Genomic DNA, 16,945 nt, shown 5'->3' on the forward strand with positions numbered 1-16,945 from the left:
CGCTTTTCGGCTCGTTCCGGAAGCGGTAGTTAAATCAGTGCACAATTTAACGGCGTCGTACAAGTCGGCTGAATCTCCCGGCAAACTGAGGCAGTTATCAGAGTTCCGCGATTCGGAAATTCTCCCGATGGAGATAACGTTGTGAATAGTTAAAGCAAAGTCTGTCCCGGACGTCACGAGTATCTTGCTATCAGGACACTTTAGTCCGCATCAGCTATTATGTTCAAGTCACCGAAAGGGTTAAGTTGTTATTTTGTTTAACACCTCCCAAAAAATATTCTAAACATTTGAAAACGCAACTCGCGCCAAATGCATAAACGCCACATGAAACTTGAGCTAATCGGTCCGTCTCCGTGCCGGACCAAAGCCGAAGGATTTGAGAAGGGGGTTCTTTCGGTCCTGCCGGCTTGAACCATCTTTCTCACACAACCGAAGGGGAGTTCGAAAGGTCCCGTGCGTTAAGCACTGGTTGCATTAAAAATTCAAACCTCGGCCGCAAACTCGCAAATCCTTCCTCTTCGTACACTATCCGTCTCACTTCCGAAATGCCGAAGGAGTTGGCGCGTTTCGACCCGCAAGTGGATTCTGTATTCATAATCCTATATTATGTGAATCGGCTTCACTGAGCAAAAGAGAACAGTGTCTACCGCAGCGGTTTGAACTTTGAGGCAAATCGCAGAAGTTGCAGAAGCTGCCACATTCCATGGTAGGGTAGTCATTGCAGAAGCCGCAAATATTTTCCACTGATGGTCTCTAAAAAGATATGGACTAAGGACACAGCAGGCACAACATTAACACCTCTGCGATAAATCACAAGAACAGTGGATCCAAAACTCGCGCGCAGTAAACGGTAAAGCAACGACGCCTCACGGAATCTGCCAACCGCTGCCAACAATTCATCTCTTTAATGGGCTGTTCGGCAAATACCGCAATCAAAAGCGTAACATCAAACCGAACTCTTTATTCGATATGGCAAGTCCGTGACGGTTACTTTCCTGCGCCGCGGTGGGATGTGCATAAATTATGTGTGCTCACTTTCCCACCCGGCAGCTGACAATCGTTGCTCAAACTAACTTGTTCGCTCGGCTCGGCCAAACCGCGCACGATGGCCAACAATCCCGTTGCCGGGAGAGAAAAGGCAAATTAAATTATCGTCATATCCGAACGGCAGCCGGAAGCAGCTTCCAGTATCGTATGCAGTGTGGAGGAAAAGTTTTGTCCCCTTTTTATCACCATCGTACGTTAGCGTTTTTACTCGCTTAGAGGACGATTCTCGGGAGGATATGAAAATTCTTCCAGGGCGCGGAGTAGCCAGCTGAAGCTGGTGCTGAAGAGAGTTAGATTTTCCAAACAAATTCCATCGCAAACGAACCATACGCTCGTACGCTTTTATTTGACTCTTTTCGTACGAGTGGGAATCCGAGTGGGTTATACGTGTACGAGTGGGTTATACGTGTTTCAGCGCGTTGAGTTCTCGCAATTTACGATTGGTAACGTTTAGTTTGTTCAATAGGTAGAATCACATAAATAGTCATATGAAAACACAAAATAACCAAAATCAATTCAACTCACTATGGTAACAATACAAAATATTGATTTTGTTTAAAATAAACATAAACATAAACATAAACATAAGATAATAGAATGATAAGAAGTAAAAGTATTTCAACGCACTCGAAACTTCAACAAAATATAGCACCCCTATCATAACTAAGAAAAATGTGCAAATGAAAAAAATTTACTCGATATTTTTGTGCGATAAAGTTGCTTAGCAAATGTCTAAAATATCAAAGTAATTGTGATAAAAACTCGAAATGCTTTAGAGCTGTAAATAAAACCGCCAGCTACATAGAAGTAACTGAAACACAAAAAATTTCCTATGATTTTGCTAAGTAATTATTTGAACCATTTTAAATCAGAAAAAGCTTTTAATTAGTCGTCCGCAGGGCACATTGAAGAAATTGGTCCAAAACAGCATTTACAAACAACCTTTCGATTGAGATATTTAACCAGATGGAAACCATCGTTAGATAAATACCGAACATCAGAGGGTATTACAAACTTTTCCGAACGGACTGGGGGAAACTTTAAAAACGAAAAGTTCAAAGCACCAAACTTCCCCCGGCTCGGATTGTTTATTTGACAAGCTTGTAAACAATAATCCTCAGCGCTATCGCGAATGACATTCGATTTAGATCTGAAGAAATTAAAACGATTATTTCAAAGCCTCCGATAGCCTCTTGAAATGAAATAATAACGCGTTCAGCGTTGAAAGATAATTGTTTCCGAAATGTTTATCTAATGTAATCGCTTGTCAGCCAACCTAGCTAGGAATATTCGCCAGTAAAAGGTCCGGTTGATTATTAAGACCCCCTTCTCGCCATCCTTCGAAGCGAGTTTATCGAGCAGACCATCGGTAATCCTTTCTGCAAACAATCCATCTCCATGCATGATTGATTTTCCACCGACAGGCAAAAAACGCCATACTTTCCCACCGGGAAGAGGAAAAGATTGAACACCTTTTCAGCGACTTGCGGAAGATGGAAAGGTTCAATAGAAACCATCATTCACCAACCGGATGTTGAAGCTGAAATGCCACACCTGTTGGACGGGGACAACTCTGGAGTAAAGGTTTCCGTTTGAGGTTATACGAAACGACTGGGTTACAAACGTCCACAAATCGGATCAGACTGTGTGCGCAGTGGTGGCTCATGAATCGATGTACGGCGAACGGGTCAGGAGTTAACAGCACCGAATCGTAACGCCACTGTCTTCTAGGCTGCCTGACCCCTCCACAAAACACACAAATCAAACATCAACAAACCTCGGCCTACGTCATCGAGGATCTGGAAGAGCTTGTTGCTCGCAGAAGCTGGCAATATGCAAATCGTGAATTGGAAATGTTCAAATTTACATAGAACAATCAATCGGAAGCCGAGAGACAGCAGTAGCAACAGACCGACGGAATGTGGCGCGACCCAGCGACGACTACGAGATTGCGGCGTTCGATGGAAAAACACGTGGAAAAACATCTTCTGTTTTCAGCGAATGCCTGCTGCCAATGTACCACCGAGCGCAGGATGTTTCGCGAATTCGTTGTTTGTCTTTCCCGTTGGTTGTTCCGGTAAGCATTCGGCTCGAAGGCGAACTCAGACCAAAGTCTGAGGATTCTGATGAAGCTCGCACCCGCTGATTAATCTGCCCCACAGTCTGTACAGTTGGCTTCCATCGCCATCAGGGATTCGACGGTCTGTGCAGCAAACAAATCAACACGAATTGAAATCATCGTTTGCACAATCGATTTTTTTGTTTTTGCCCACCCTCATCGGCAACAAGTTGATGAATCTCCGACGTTGCTTCCTGCCGAACTTGTAAGATGTAGGGCGAGGCGTGGTCGGGAAATCGGAAGGCAACGAGTCCAGGAGCTAATTCTAATTAGTGGTTCTAAAAACGACCCAAACAGCGTTACAGCTTCCTTTCCCATTGGTCGTTAAATGAAACGAAAATAATTCGATAATTGATCTTGCAGGAGATTTCCCTCGCGGGTAAATGTTTGTCTTTTTAACAGAGACTATAGGGAGAACACGGTATTCATAGTGGTATAATGGTGAAAAGGACATAAGATTTTATTAACCTTACTCAGAATTTTAAAGAACATAGCAGCAACTGTCAAGGTTAAAGATAATGACTACGATGACACAAATAATGTAGAAAACAAGCTGAACCATTCCCAGCAGGATCCCAGACCCAGGGTCTTGGATTACATTTTAATGAATTTCTCGGGTGACACCAGCAAACACTTCGCTTCGGTTTGCTCGCGTCGTCGAGAATGTCGTCGCACCACGTACGTCCAACGGGGAATGGAATGGAGAGGTCGACGTATTTTCATCACTATTAATTAACGCAAAGATCAATAGATCCAAATCAAAGTGAATGGTGTGCGAAAGTAGCACCATTTTAATTATAGCGTTTCGTACTCGGCACTCCAGGTCTTGGCACTCTTTACCGCGAGGGGATGGTGCCATCTGTCAGGTCCTGCAGTTAACCCAGGATTCATGATCCTTCCATTGGTCCCCCCGTACCATTCCGGAAGAGTGCGAAAACGAATGCTTTCAATTAGTTTCAGCAGGAAACGGGGAGGGGATTTCACACCCGACAGGAGTTGCTATGGAACCGCCGAGGATGGAACAAACAAATATGGCGTATAAAAGACACCTTTCTCCGCACATGGAACATAGATTTAAGACAGCAGTGTGAACGGTTCCAAGCGTGATGAATCTGGTGCAAAAGCTAGGAACGGTACGTCAAGAATTCCTGGAGCGTCTAAACTGCTTCGACAGGCACTCGGATTTCTTCTTCGTCCAGCGGTACTTCGAAAAGGTCTTCGCTGTTCACTACACGTACGCCGCTGGTTGGCGTGGACGGTGCCTCTGGTATCTCTACCGGACACTGTACGGGCTGATCTATCTCACATACCTCCACAAGGCGTACTGGGTGCTGAAGAACTGGGAGGATAATCTCGGCAGTGCAACGAACGTGTTCGGTGTGCTTTGGTTCTTCAGTGCAGTTATTCTGCGGGTGACGATCCTCGAATGGCACTATCCGCTACTAACTAATCTGCGTGCCTTTCTGAACGATCACTCCTATCAGTGGCGGGACTCGTGGGCATACGAGAGGCGATCGCAGTTCTACCGCCGAAGCAACCGAATTACGCTTGCGATGATGGCCATCAACTTCGCGGAGATTGTGTGCTTTGCTGCCACGAATGTGCTGACGCTGGAGGACTTTATGCTGCAGTATCGTGGACGGATCGTTGGCCGGTGGCCACTGCAGGTTGCGTACGGTGTGGCAACGATGTGTTGGGGTGGAATGTACTGCTTGGGATTTTTGCTATGCTACCTGCTGATGGCAACGTTCGAGATGGAGATCGAGATTTTGTTACACTCCCTCGAAGAGCTTGGACGTAATCTACAGATCCAGAACCAACACTTGGGAGAACCTGGTGGTGGTAAACTCTTTTGGAACGGAGTAGTCTACAAGCTAAGGCCTCATATGCATCGTCTCATGGATATTTTTGAGTAAAATTATCATCAAAATACTACTTGACAAGGCACTCTCTGAACAGCCAACCGTTGTTCTTCTCTCTTCAGTAACCTACAGAAGCTGACAGTGGTAATCAACCCCATCGCATTCGTGCAGTACTACAGCACATTTCTGGTCATAGCGGACTGTTGTCTCATCCTGGCAACGGAGCAAGTATCCAGCTACTCTATAGTGTACTTCATATCCATGATGGTATTTCTTACCGAAGCCTACCTGCTCTGCCGCGGTGTTGAGAACTTGAGAAACTTGGTAAGACCATGAAAATCTGCTTTGCCACAGAAAGACCTCGACCTACTGGATCTTTTTCCCATCTAGAAACCACGTATGGCGACCACCTTATACGGCTTCGACTGGATGTTACAACTCCGTAAGACCGATGGACAGGACGATGCAGAATACCGTCACACCCGACGCACGTTCCTTCTTTTGACGGCACATTCTGGACGAATGATACACTTTAGCTTTGCGGGAATTGGCGAAATTTCGATGCACAGTTTCTGGGAGTTGCTCGAGAAGAGCTATTCAATGCTTACATTCTTACTGCAATTTGCGAAATAGTCGTCGACGGTGACGATAAGGAAAAAAGCTTGTTTTATAACCCACCTTGCACCAAGAGTTGAAAACGATTACAGTAAACAAATTGTAGAACTGTGCAGTTCCATCAGCGTTTCAAGCGCGTGACGTCAGCGCTAGGCCATTCTATTTGATTTATCTGGAAAACTGTGTCTACGCCTGCAGCACTCTCGGCAAGCAATAACTGCTTTTTTTCGGCAAATAAAGTGTCATGAACAAATTTCCACAACAATTTATACGTTACGCCTACGGGACAAACCGGGGGAGGACAAACTTTCCCGTATGCCGGCGTCCTACACACGGCACATCCACTCAATCGCCTCACACACCCAAACCATCTGCCTAATGGATGATAAACATATAGGAACTTGGCGCGAGTTATGGGTAGTATCGACTTTTTTTTTGCTTTTTGGTCCATTTTTCATTTTAGCTTTTAGGCGCAAGGTGCTTTTATTATTTTTTTCCCCCCGTCACCCACTTTATTGCAAAAGTTCATCCCCATTTGGGACAACGTTTGGGGTGAAGATTTTGAATGCTGCAGCCCGATAAGGGTCGCCCCGTGGAGCACTTTTTCGCAAGGTCGACATAGAACAGAAAAAACTGCTAAACCCTTTTCCCATTCCAGCTAGCGTTTGTCGTTCGGGGTTGCTGTAGTACAGCATATAGGAATATTTAGGAACCATTTTTTTTTTGGTTATTGTCGTCTGCCCAACAGCTAAATCTGTCCGTGTCTGTCGCAACGAATCCTGCTGTTGGTCGTCGTGCGAAACTCCCAAAGGTCAACAGAAGGAAAAGTAGAGCAAAACGTAACCGGAGATAAAACGAAACGAATCGAACGGGACGAGCAGCTTTCATCGCTCTCGGAAGCTTGGAGAGCGCTCCCGGGCCCATACAGATGGCACTCAATTTGCAAGCGGATAAAATGCATTTTGCACTTGGCCAAGGCGCGATCCTCCAGAGGCAAGCGAAAACGGACACGTTTTTATGTGTATTTGTCATTTTTTTTTAAATATAGTTTGTAGATATACTTTTAACCTCAGAACAAAGTGGTAAATATTTCGTTCGAATTTCTCAAATAAAAGTAGCACAGGCTCGATGACAACTCCCTGGAGAAGGAAACATGCCCGGGAAATGTACAAACATGTGCAGGGAATAAAACAATTTTGCAAAAAACCATTTTGTTTAACTCACGTACGCCAAATAGTAAAAAAAAAGTGCGATCGGTGTTGAAGCAGCAAACGTTGCCAGCATACAGAAAGAGGCTAACAGATTGAAATTTGATGTAAACTTTATGTGTTTTGGCCCCTTTTCGTCACATCTGTCACCGTGCGCTGCATCGAGAGGGGGTTTGGAACCACAAGGGGGTATGTTTTTCGGGGATAATTTTAATTCTTTAATCTCCGGAAATTTTAATTTCGCACCACCAACACTTAAGAGCCGGTGTAAGTTTAATGTAGACTGAATAAATAGATAAGCTTAATCGTCATTTCAGAAAATCGATGTTTGTAGTGATTTGATTTGATAATTTGATCATATTTCGGAGAGAGCTTGTCTTTTTGGTACAAAAGAAAAACAAAAGCGAAAAATCTCTAGAAATTAACTTTGCTAGACATTGCTTTTAAAGTTCTTGTATTTTTCAACAGTCTTTATTATGCATAATCGCAAAGACTCCGCCAGTATGAACCAAGCCGAGGAGTTCCAGCGATTTAGACAATGCTACCGACATTACTTCCTTCCTTCTGGAATATCATAGCGTTCCTCTTTTGAGATGCATTACCATTGACTGCACTTGTATGGTGATGCTGACATGCTTACATGCATGGAGGCTTCTCTAACGCGCCGTAGACAAGACTGTAACGTCCGGCAAAGCTGGTTCATCTGACTGTACGGTTTTGCCATGGATTACCCATAGCCGGGTGGGCCATTTGTCAGCATAATCTAACGCCGCTTCGGTTGGTAGCAAGAAAAGATGATTTAATTACGAATTCCATCCCTGCACAACAATGCCACGCTCACCGAACGTACGGAGACGAGCGACCGGCACCTTGGGGTGGATATGAACCGCCCTGCATTGCTTGAGGAGCTCGTCAAAAGAAGCTAAAATTGACTAAGTGACCAATCCAACCGACAGGTCCCTAATCGAATCTCCTCGAGACAAAGGATCCCCTACGGAGTCGGCTTTGCCTTCCGCATCCCGAGTTCTGTAAGACGACGTTCACCACCGTGGGTCTTTAATAAATTAGCCTACCGAGCTTGCGGCTTGAATGCCTGGTACCAGGAACCAACTCTCGGAAGTAATTTTCCAGCCGACGCTGCACGGATTGTGACTGCAGAAGTCTAACCCCTCCGGGAAATGGGATCCTTGAGACGGGCTCCAGAGGACACCACACTCACACGCGCACGTGCTGTTATTGTTGTGTTAAATAATGGCGCGTACAATGGCCCGCACCAACACGGCCGACGCTGCAAATGGTAGCAATCGGGGTGAAAATAACCTCTCTCACTTCCAAGCGCTCGCGTGTCCCATTACCCCATGATCATTGCTAGCGGGCGATGTATTCACGTGATTCCAATGGCATTCGCGCCGACTTACACCGCATCTCTGCCATCGGAAGCTCATTTCGCACAGCAATTACTAGCACACAATGCCGGGATACACGAGTATTCCAGGACTTGAAAACAGCTGCGCGGTATCCTGAGTACTCTACGGCAGTGCGAATGGTAAATATGGTCGCGAAATGGGAAAGGGCTTGGGATTGCGCGATACCAATCAATGTCAGTGTAAATCAGCCGATAGCCGATCTCCACAGGTCCTCTGATAATTGTAATGCTCTATACTGCGCTACGTCAGAGCAAGAGAAGCAGGGTAGAATTGAGATATAGTACGACATAAAGCGGTAGCGCATCGCATTCAACTGTACGCTTTAAAGCAGAGGGATTAAACGTGTTTTGTGTAATTACGTCTTTGTATAATATAGTATAGGATAAAATGCAATTCAATTTCGTGACATTATTTCTGGTATTCCGTGTGAAGTCCTAGTCCTATTTCAATACACTAAATAAAAGCGTCACACGGAATAGTTTCTGTTTAACACATCTGGCATATCTTCACAGCAACGGCCTAGCGACTCTATAAAAAAAAAAACGCACACTCCTTGCACTACAGCGTTGGCTCAATCGTCATATCCTCTGGGACCTAGGTTGAAGCCGCAAGGCTTTTTGCCAAGTCGTGATTGCGCCAGTGATTTCCCACCGCACCTTGAACGGCAACTGACACGGTGCAAGGCAACGGTGCGCAGAGCAAGGCAGACAGCGGTTTAATCAACTGGAAAATCCTCACTGCGATATACTGGAGCCTAGGTGCGCTCCATCGCCCGTCGGTCTTCTATGCGGACGACACATATGTGGGCAGCGGGTTGCGTAAATTGCGACGCGTGAATCGTGCGTACCACCCCACAGATGTACCCGCAATGTCCTCCTTCCTAGTTTGCGTGTGCCTACACATGCACCCGAGCTATCATCCTTAGAACGCAAACCGTGTCTATCCATCGTTTGATTCCACACCACAAGATAGAGAAGCTTCCGGGTTGGTCGCGTAAGCGCAACGGTGACCTCCCGATGTAGTTTGTTCAACCTGGACCTGGAGCTGCAAGCACGCTGCACTTCAAAGACCGCAGGCAACGTGATCGGTGCATCGTGTGTGTGCGTGTCCATCATCTCATCATCTTGCTGCTTTTCGCGTGTCCAACCGCGTTTGGTAGCCGCTAGCCGTTTCGTGGTTGAAGAAGCGCCATCTCCGCCCACAATCGGCCCTGGTTGCAATCCGAAGTGGTCAGTAGACACGAGCATGCAATCGACCGTCGGCTTGTGAGGCTTCCGAGCTCGAAATTGCCCCTACGGTTATGCAGAACGCCTAGCACACACACCGCGCGGTCCCAATCATTCTAATCCTTCGCCGCGGGCATTGGAAGATTTCTCCCCGCACGAAAACAGGAAGGCAATATTACCCATTCGCACTGGGTGTATCTTTCAGCTTTCCGTCGGTGAGGCCACCCGAGCCAGCGCGCAAATTAGAGCTCGATTTTCTGTTTGCATTTGATTGAAGCATGCCACCATATCTACCGCAGCGTTCGCAGAACTCAGCCGATCCGGAAGGTTCGTGGCACAGTTTGTTCTGCCTGTGTCTCGCACATACGGTGGTTTAGATGTGCGTTTGTGCGCTTTTGGTGCGGCTAGTTGCGTGTAGGTTACCGGTTTGTAGAATTCATCGTCACTTTCTGCCGCATCGATGGAACGCTTCCTCTCCCATCGTTCCGAAAACGAGGTTAATTGAAGCAAACGCATCGTTCAAATGCGTGCATGCCGATCCTTTCGGTTTGCGGAGATCCAACAGAACGGATACGTCTTCAGTTCATTAATATTTGCATGTGATTATTTAGCCCATCTTGAATTACGAATTCTGGAAATATAAAACAGTGCTTGTAATAATCAATCATACATCGTCCAACAAAAACCGAACCAGTGAAGGTACAAAAGAGAGTTGCAGCTGGCTTTTCTACGATTTTTGATGCAGTAACACAATTGTCGTGTTGTGCTGTCGCTCGTAAAAAACGGGTTTTACTTTAAAAACTTATGTTTCATACAAATTCTTGTAAATTTAGTTAACCCTGCTAATTTTTTGTTATTTATTAAATCCTTCTAATTCCTTTGATTTGAACATTATTTTTACTATCCTAATATCTGCTGGTTGAATAATATATCCCATTGGTTACATCACCATTTGCACCATTCTATGACGTTAAATATTAACGTATAAATCTTCCTCATTTTTAACATGCTAATTGTAGATAGTTTTTTTTTATTTTGTTTGCAACATTTGCATTCTACGCTGTGCTGTTCAAATGTAAGATGAATTAATTGTCAATGATTGATAATCGGTTCAGAACAACAGCAGTACGGTGAATCCTGGATGAAAAAGGTGTTATTATTCCCACAGAAATACGGTACCAGATGTAAAATAGCATTCCAGTCTGATAAGGAAGCTTTTTAGATTTGAATGGCTTTTGGATCAATCTCACCTTGCGTTTACCTTCCCCGCAATAAAGTGAGAGCATGATTTATGTTTACAAATTGCTCTTGAGCTAGCGCCGATTTGCTGTAGCTGAAGGCGGAAAAACGAACCATGAATCAAACGGATCACCTCTTCCTGAGGAGTGAGAAATCCCACACTCGGTCGTCCGACCTTAAGACAGCGTGTGTTGTAGAGAAAAAAGAACCGTTTTTACACCTCCAAGCAGAAGAATCGTGAAAGAAATTGCCGCAAGCAGTGGACCGAAGGGCTCAAAATGGGGTTCCGAGTAGGAAAGTTTCACCACAGGGATTGGTGCACTTGGGTTACTTGAAAGTAAACACACTGCACACCGAAGGTAAGAGACGATCCATGGCTGGGTTGGTCGGGTGCCGGGCGGTAGGAATGATTTATTTCGAAACTAAAATTTATAGCATTTCCACCAAACCACCCGAGAGGTCGCACCGCTTCCTTGCGCGAAAATCGGTGCGGGTAGATGTCGCCGGAATGCACACTCGATCCCCGGAACTATGTTCCATGATGGCACCACCATTCGGTTGCCAATATATTATCGAACACATGCACGCGTCGGTTATGAAAGGCAGCACCGGCGGGTGGAAGGTACGGAAGAGCACCCTCAGAGGGCATCAATTTTCCTTCGTCGCTCCAAGGAGGTGATATCTTCGGACCACGGTGGCGGAACGTAAGCGTTAAAAGCTTATTTTCTTCTTCTCTAATGAAGATCATGAAGCTAGTTATGAGCTCGCAGGCGTGTCCTCGCACCATCCCTTCACCATCAGCTTCCGAACCGTCCGAAGCGAGTAGTCCGGAGCAGTAACAGATGCAACTGACTATTTTATGATTATGACCCACGAAGCTGCTAAAAGTAGATGGCATTCAAGGATGACACTGCGAGGCCAGACAGTGGTTTGGCCACAGAATAGCACTGCCACGGTACGGCACGACCGGATCTACGCTTTTGCCGAGCGGTTTAAATAGGTGAGGGGCGGAAAAAAGTTAAACATAATGGAGCCCATTTTTGGGTGCACACGAACCGCCATTCCAGCGATTCCGCCCGCCATTGCGTAGTGTCATTACTTTTGCTCGAGAGGACACAGATGCATACTTTTTGGCCAAGAAGCAATTTTCGTCCACCCCGCAGACATCGCCGCATCCACAGGAGACTAGAAAAAAAGTTAAGTAACTCTAATGGGATGGGATTCGGGAAACGAGAGTATAAGGTTGGTCCTAAACGCGCTGGGACTGAGTACCAGCGGAGACCGGGAAAGTTCTCTTCCGATTCCGAAACGGTAGACAAACGATTATTTTTTCAAGAGAGGACGAGCCTCGGGCATGGCTGGAGCTACTTACGGTCTTCACCGACACAGGATAGTCCTGGAGCAGACGGCACATTTGGAAATACTGAAAAGAAAGAAGAAAAAAAAGTAAAGATATAAAGGTTAATGTATGATTAAATGTTTGCTCCAGGTGACATTTGCTGGCGATAGATTTTTCCACCATCATGCCACGGACGAGAGAATTAGAAGTAAGGCTTCAAATTAGTACAATTTTATAGCCTTTTCTATCTATTAAATCTTGTTAAGTTTTTGTTTTGCTGCAATTATTTGTAAACTCTTGCAACACTACTTCAACTGTGGGAAAATGATTGTTAAATGAATGATTTCGTTGAACATGAAAGCTTGATTATCATAAAGTTAATATAAGACAAGGGAACCGACTAACGTAGTTTATGAAAACACATTAAAAAATACTATATGATGGACCCTTATCCTAAGCCGGAGTTTTTCTAAAAAAATGAGAAAGAAGTGACATTTCTTAAGAACCATACAACCACCAAAGACACAAACACAGACGAAACGTAGACAAACGGTTTCCTTTATAAATCATTCGTTCCTTGACTTTTCTTCACATTCTATCCATAAACAGACAGCACCGCGACAGTGAATTAATCAGTAATTGTAGCAAAAAGGCGTTAGTAATTGTAGCAAATCTACGAGATCGCTCACATCAATTTGTCTGCGCGGAAAGCTGTTCAAACCCGTTTGCGATTGATTCGTAGACCGGAATCCTGCGGCCGTGCATTACAACTACAATCCGACGGGATTATTGCAAAAGCGTTTCCGGTAAGCGTGTAACGATCGTTAGCGAAAAACCCTGTTATGTGTGTTTGTCTGTTCCTTATCGTTCTTTTATTTCCAAACCAACGGCTTAGTTATTGACTGTCTCCTCGCGTTCGTATAAATCGTTAAAAACCAACGTATCGATTGCCCATCCTTTTCCAAATCTCTTGGTTTCAACTTCCATCTTGATGTTGTGAATTGTACAGAGTACTACGGAAGACAAAGATACGAAACCATCGCACCCAGTAAGGCCGAAGATGGCAAAAACCACCATGAAAAATGTTGCGCACATAAAAACCTTCAATACAGCAAATTCGAACGTGCCCAAAATTATGGATTCTCGGCCCTTTTCCTCATGGAAAAACCGTTGAAATATCGCATCGAACGAGAGAACGTTTCCTCCCGAACCCCATTGGATGCGGCTTCGCGGTTCGCGTGGAGCAAAGTGGAAAATTGATAAAGAGGATTATTTCTCGCCGAAAGCGCAGCTCTTCCCGGATTTTCCCAGCGCTTAAATAATGATGTCGTGCTGAATATGTATGCTAGCTGTTGAGTATGGTCCGTACCGATTGGTTATTGATCACATTTTGATGACTTATTGTCATCGATTGGCTATAGAGTTATGTACTGTAACCGTCTGTGTTGCTCAACGGAAAGGCCAGTAATTTTATACAACTATAATTGTTTGGTTTATGTTTTTTTTACTGACTATGCTGGATAGACTTGAGTAAGCTTATGTTAACACCGTTCGAAAAAGATTGCTTTTTGATTCGATCTTTTTGAGGCTAAATTATTTAGATAAATGGCAATACTCATCCAGTACTAAATTTTTCAGACTACAGTGTCCTCTAAAATTAATGTTCAAAATTATCATCCTTCCAACCGTTAGTGTAAAGCTCATTGCGAAAAATGTGTTCTAATTAACGTTAAATATCCAGAACCGGGCTGCTGACGAGAAAGTAAAGGTGAAAAAGCAAACGCTCCGTAAATGAGAACAAGGGTAGAAAAAATAGTAGCAGTGTAATATTCGAACCATTAGTTTTCATTACACGGGCAGAACCTTCCACTAAAGGCTACTCGGGGAGTGTAATGATGAAAAATTATACCAAGAAGAGTAAAGTAGGCAACAGAGCACGTATTTAATCCAATGCAAACAAGGTTTACTGCCTAGACTAACTATAAACAACATTTGTCAATTGGGAAACCACTAAGGAATCAAGAAAAAATAAACAAGCGAAGGTTTATGTTTCGTTCTTGAATGTTATCGCTGTATATTATTCATCTCCTCAATATTTTTATCTACTTTAATATTTTTTATGTTAAACCATTCAGGACATGAAAAAGAACAAAATAAAAAAATAACCATGCAAGAACGAAACAAATAATTCATAACGAAAAAATGGTACATGGTTCCTCACTGGAAGCGATGTACAATATTGCTTTGAACTTACATTCCGCTCCCAATCCATGGCCAGTTTAAATTACATACCACTGTGACAGTTGACAAGATAGAAAAGGGAACTATTCTTCACAATATCTGGGGACTTTGTTGATACACAGAACTACATTTCTGAGCTATACCTGTTCTGTTGATTATGTTCTTTAAACTTCGTTTCCACCATGTTATTAGCAAGGAATGTTTGTTCTCACAATGCGACGATACCTTCGTACCGTAACAAAGACTTCCTTTGCCAAGCACAAATCAATGCAGTAGAACTTGTGAAACGGTGCAGTTAACATCTCTTGGTGGAAACATTTCCCTTATAAACCGAACATGCCAAACTTCAACGAAATTCTAACGTATTTACGGGAACGCGCTGCGTCGCTGGAGGAGTTTTCCCAGGATGCCGATTACTTTCGGCTGTTGCGACCGATGTACAAGATCTTGTTTCTGTTCAGCGTGAAATCGTTTCGCGATAAAGACGAAAGCAGTATGTTCGAGGTGGTTTCAAGAGTCATTGTCCAGCTCTATCGTGTCGCAGTACTCTGCACCTTTGCAACGATCATTTACAACAACTACTGGATCATCACCCAGAAGCAGAAGTCAATGGACGTGTTCGTCATCTGCAATGGTGTGCTCTGCTTGTTTTGTATGTCGATCATCCGCATCACGCTTCTCAATATCAATTGTAAGGAAATGACGAAACTGATCGCATTTTTCAACGATCGCTCCTATCAGGAGGAGGACACTTGGGTCCACCGAAGACGAGTACGTTTCTTCCACCGTTACAACCGATTAACGGTGGGAATGCTCATTGTGGAAGTGCTGATGTATCTACACTACATATGTGTCGAATTAGTTAATCAACCCAGCCTAAACCTGCAGTATAAGGGCGAAGTGGTTGGATCTTATCCCGTGCAGATGGTGTATTCACTATTTCAAGATTACATAGCCTTTTCGTATGGAATTTCTTTCTGTGTGATTCATGGCATGGTGAGGCTATTTCGCATGGAACTTACAATTTTGTTACACACACTCCGCAGTAACGCTGGCGAGCAAATGGATCGTAAGAATAAACCTGGTCAGGATGAATTTATACAATTTCGGCGCGAGTTCTACGCCAACATCCATCGACATGCTGAAATAACTCAGTAAGTCCACGCAACGGTAAGGCTTGGTTCATTTAGAAATGGGGCACTTTGTATTGTGTGTTTCTCTTATACCATTCATCCAATTGAAAAACTTTGTTTGAATGAATCATAGGTTTCGATTTAATATATTTAAAAAATTACGTTCTGGTTTTACGAAGAAATTCTCGAACTTTTTTGTTGATACCGCCCATCAACTGGCACAGCAGCTTAAGTCACTGTTCTGGCCAGTAAATTAAACCAATTCTTTATTTGTATTATGTCGTTAGTTACTGTTCCTTTCTTCTTTAATTTGAGTTTCATTATTGCCCAATATCGTTCTAATTCTAGATCTGGGGGCAATTCGGTGGATTCAGCGTTTTTTATATGAATTTTACACCATTATCGTTGTACCATTGTAGCACATCCTTGTTTATATGGCAGCTTTCTAGATCAGGCCAAAATATAATTGGACCATCATGAGACCTAACAAATGACAAAATTTGTTTCTTAAGGCACTCCCTCTTATACAAGTCCGAATTCATGTTCTTATTCGTCACAAACACGGTGGTCTTTTTGCCACATGTGAAGAATCCTTGCCAAATATTATTTTTTTAGCGAATTTATCGGCGAAAACAAGTTTGAACCTCTTGGGGACGTTGGCACGAGCATAAGCCTTATGAAATTTAATGCTCGGAATTTGTTTAAAATCGACTTAAATATAGGTTCCATGGTACATCAAAATGCAACCATGCGGTTTGGTCAGCACCTGATCGTATAGCTTCCGAGCTCGGTTTTTGACCATTGTTTTTTGTTTCAAGTTTCAATTTGGATGTTTATTGTCTCGAAAACACTTAAAGCCTTCTTGGAGTTGGATTTGCCGTTCAGAAGAGCGGTCGGCGTTAAGATTTTTGGCCAAATTATAGTCCGAGATGTTTGGGTTAGCTTTGATTTTCCAAATGACTCTCAATCGAAATTGACAATTCACGGTTCCACTCCATCGTTTAGTTTGCACCTTACGGGCACTCGTCTGTGTTTTTTTGTACTTTTTAATCACTTACGCAACGTTCGATTTAGCAAACTTAACCGTTTTGCTAGCTCTCGAGATGACACTGATGGATTCTGCAGATAGTTGTGCACAATTAGTTTTCGCTTCTCCTCTTGCACGACGAATATCTTGGAGCAGGAATAACTAAATGGCGTGGAAATTTGACCAACTAAAGTATAAACTTTTGTCACCAAACGTTGTAAAAATTGTCCATTTTTGTCCACAGGAGGCTCCACTATCATTCAAACAAACTGCCCCATTTCTAAATAAACCAAGCCTTAGTTTTCACATAAACACCTTTACGTATGTCGTCCTTTCGTTCTCTCTTCCAAATTTGAAGGGCCGTAATGAAATTCAACAAGATATTTAGCCCTTTCGCCCTCATCCAGTACTATGGCAGTATGACGATGATCACGTACTGCTGCTTCATGACGATTTACGAAC

The 16,945-nt window shown here is 43.8% G+C and overlaps 1 protein-coding gene across 1 annotated transcript in view; it reads right to left on the reverse strand.

The window, feature by feature from the left end:
- The window catches only part of LOC131287298 (atypical protein kinase C), a 106,147-nt gene that overhangs the window by 14,992 nt on the left and 74,210 nt on the right, over positions 1–16,945 (reverse strand). The window contains exon 3 of the mRNA XM_058316333.1: positions 12,116–12,166. Within this exon, the coding sequence (XP_058172316.1) occupies positions 12,116–12,166 (51 nt within the window). The remainder of the gene's footprint in view (positions 1–12,115; positions 12,167–16,945) is intronic.

This window comes from Anopheles ziemanni, chromosome 3 (assembly GCF_943734765.1).
Source record: "Anopheles ziemanni chromosome 3, idAnoZiCoDA_A2_x.2, whole genome shotgun sequence".
NCBI lineage: Eukaryota > Metazoa > Arthropoda > Insecta > Diptera > Culicidae > Anopheles > Anopheles ziemanni.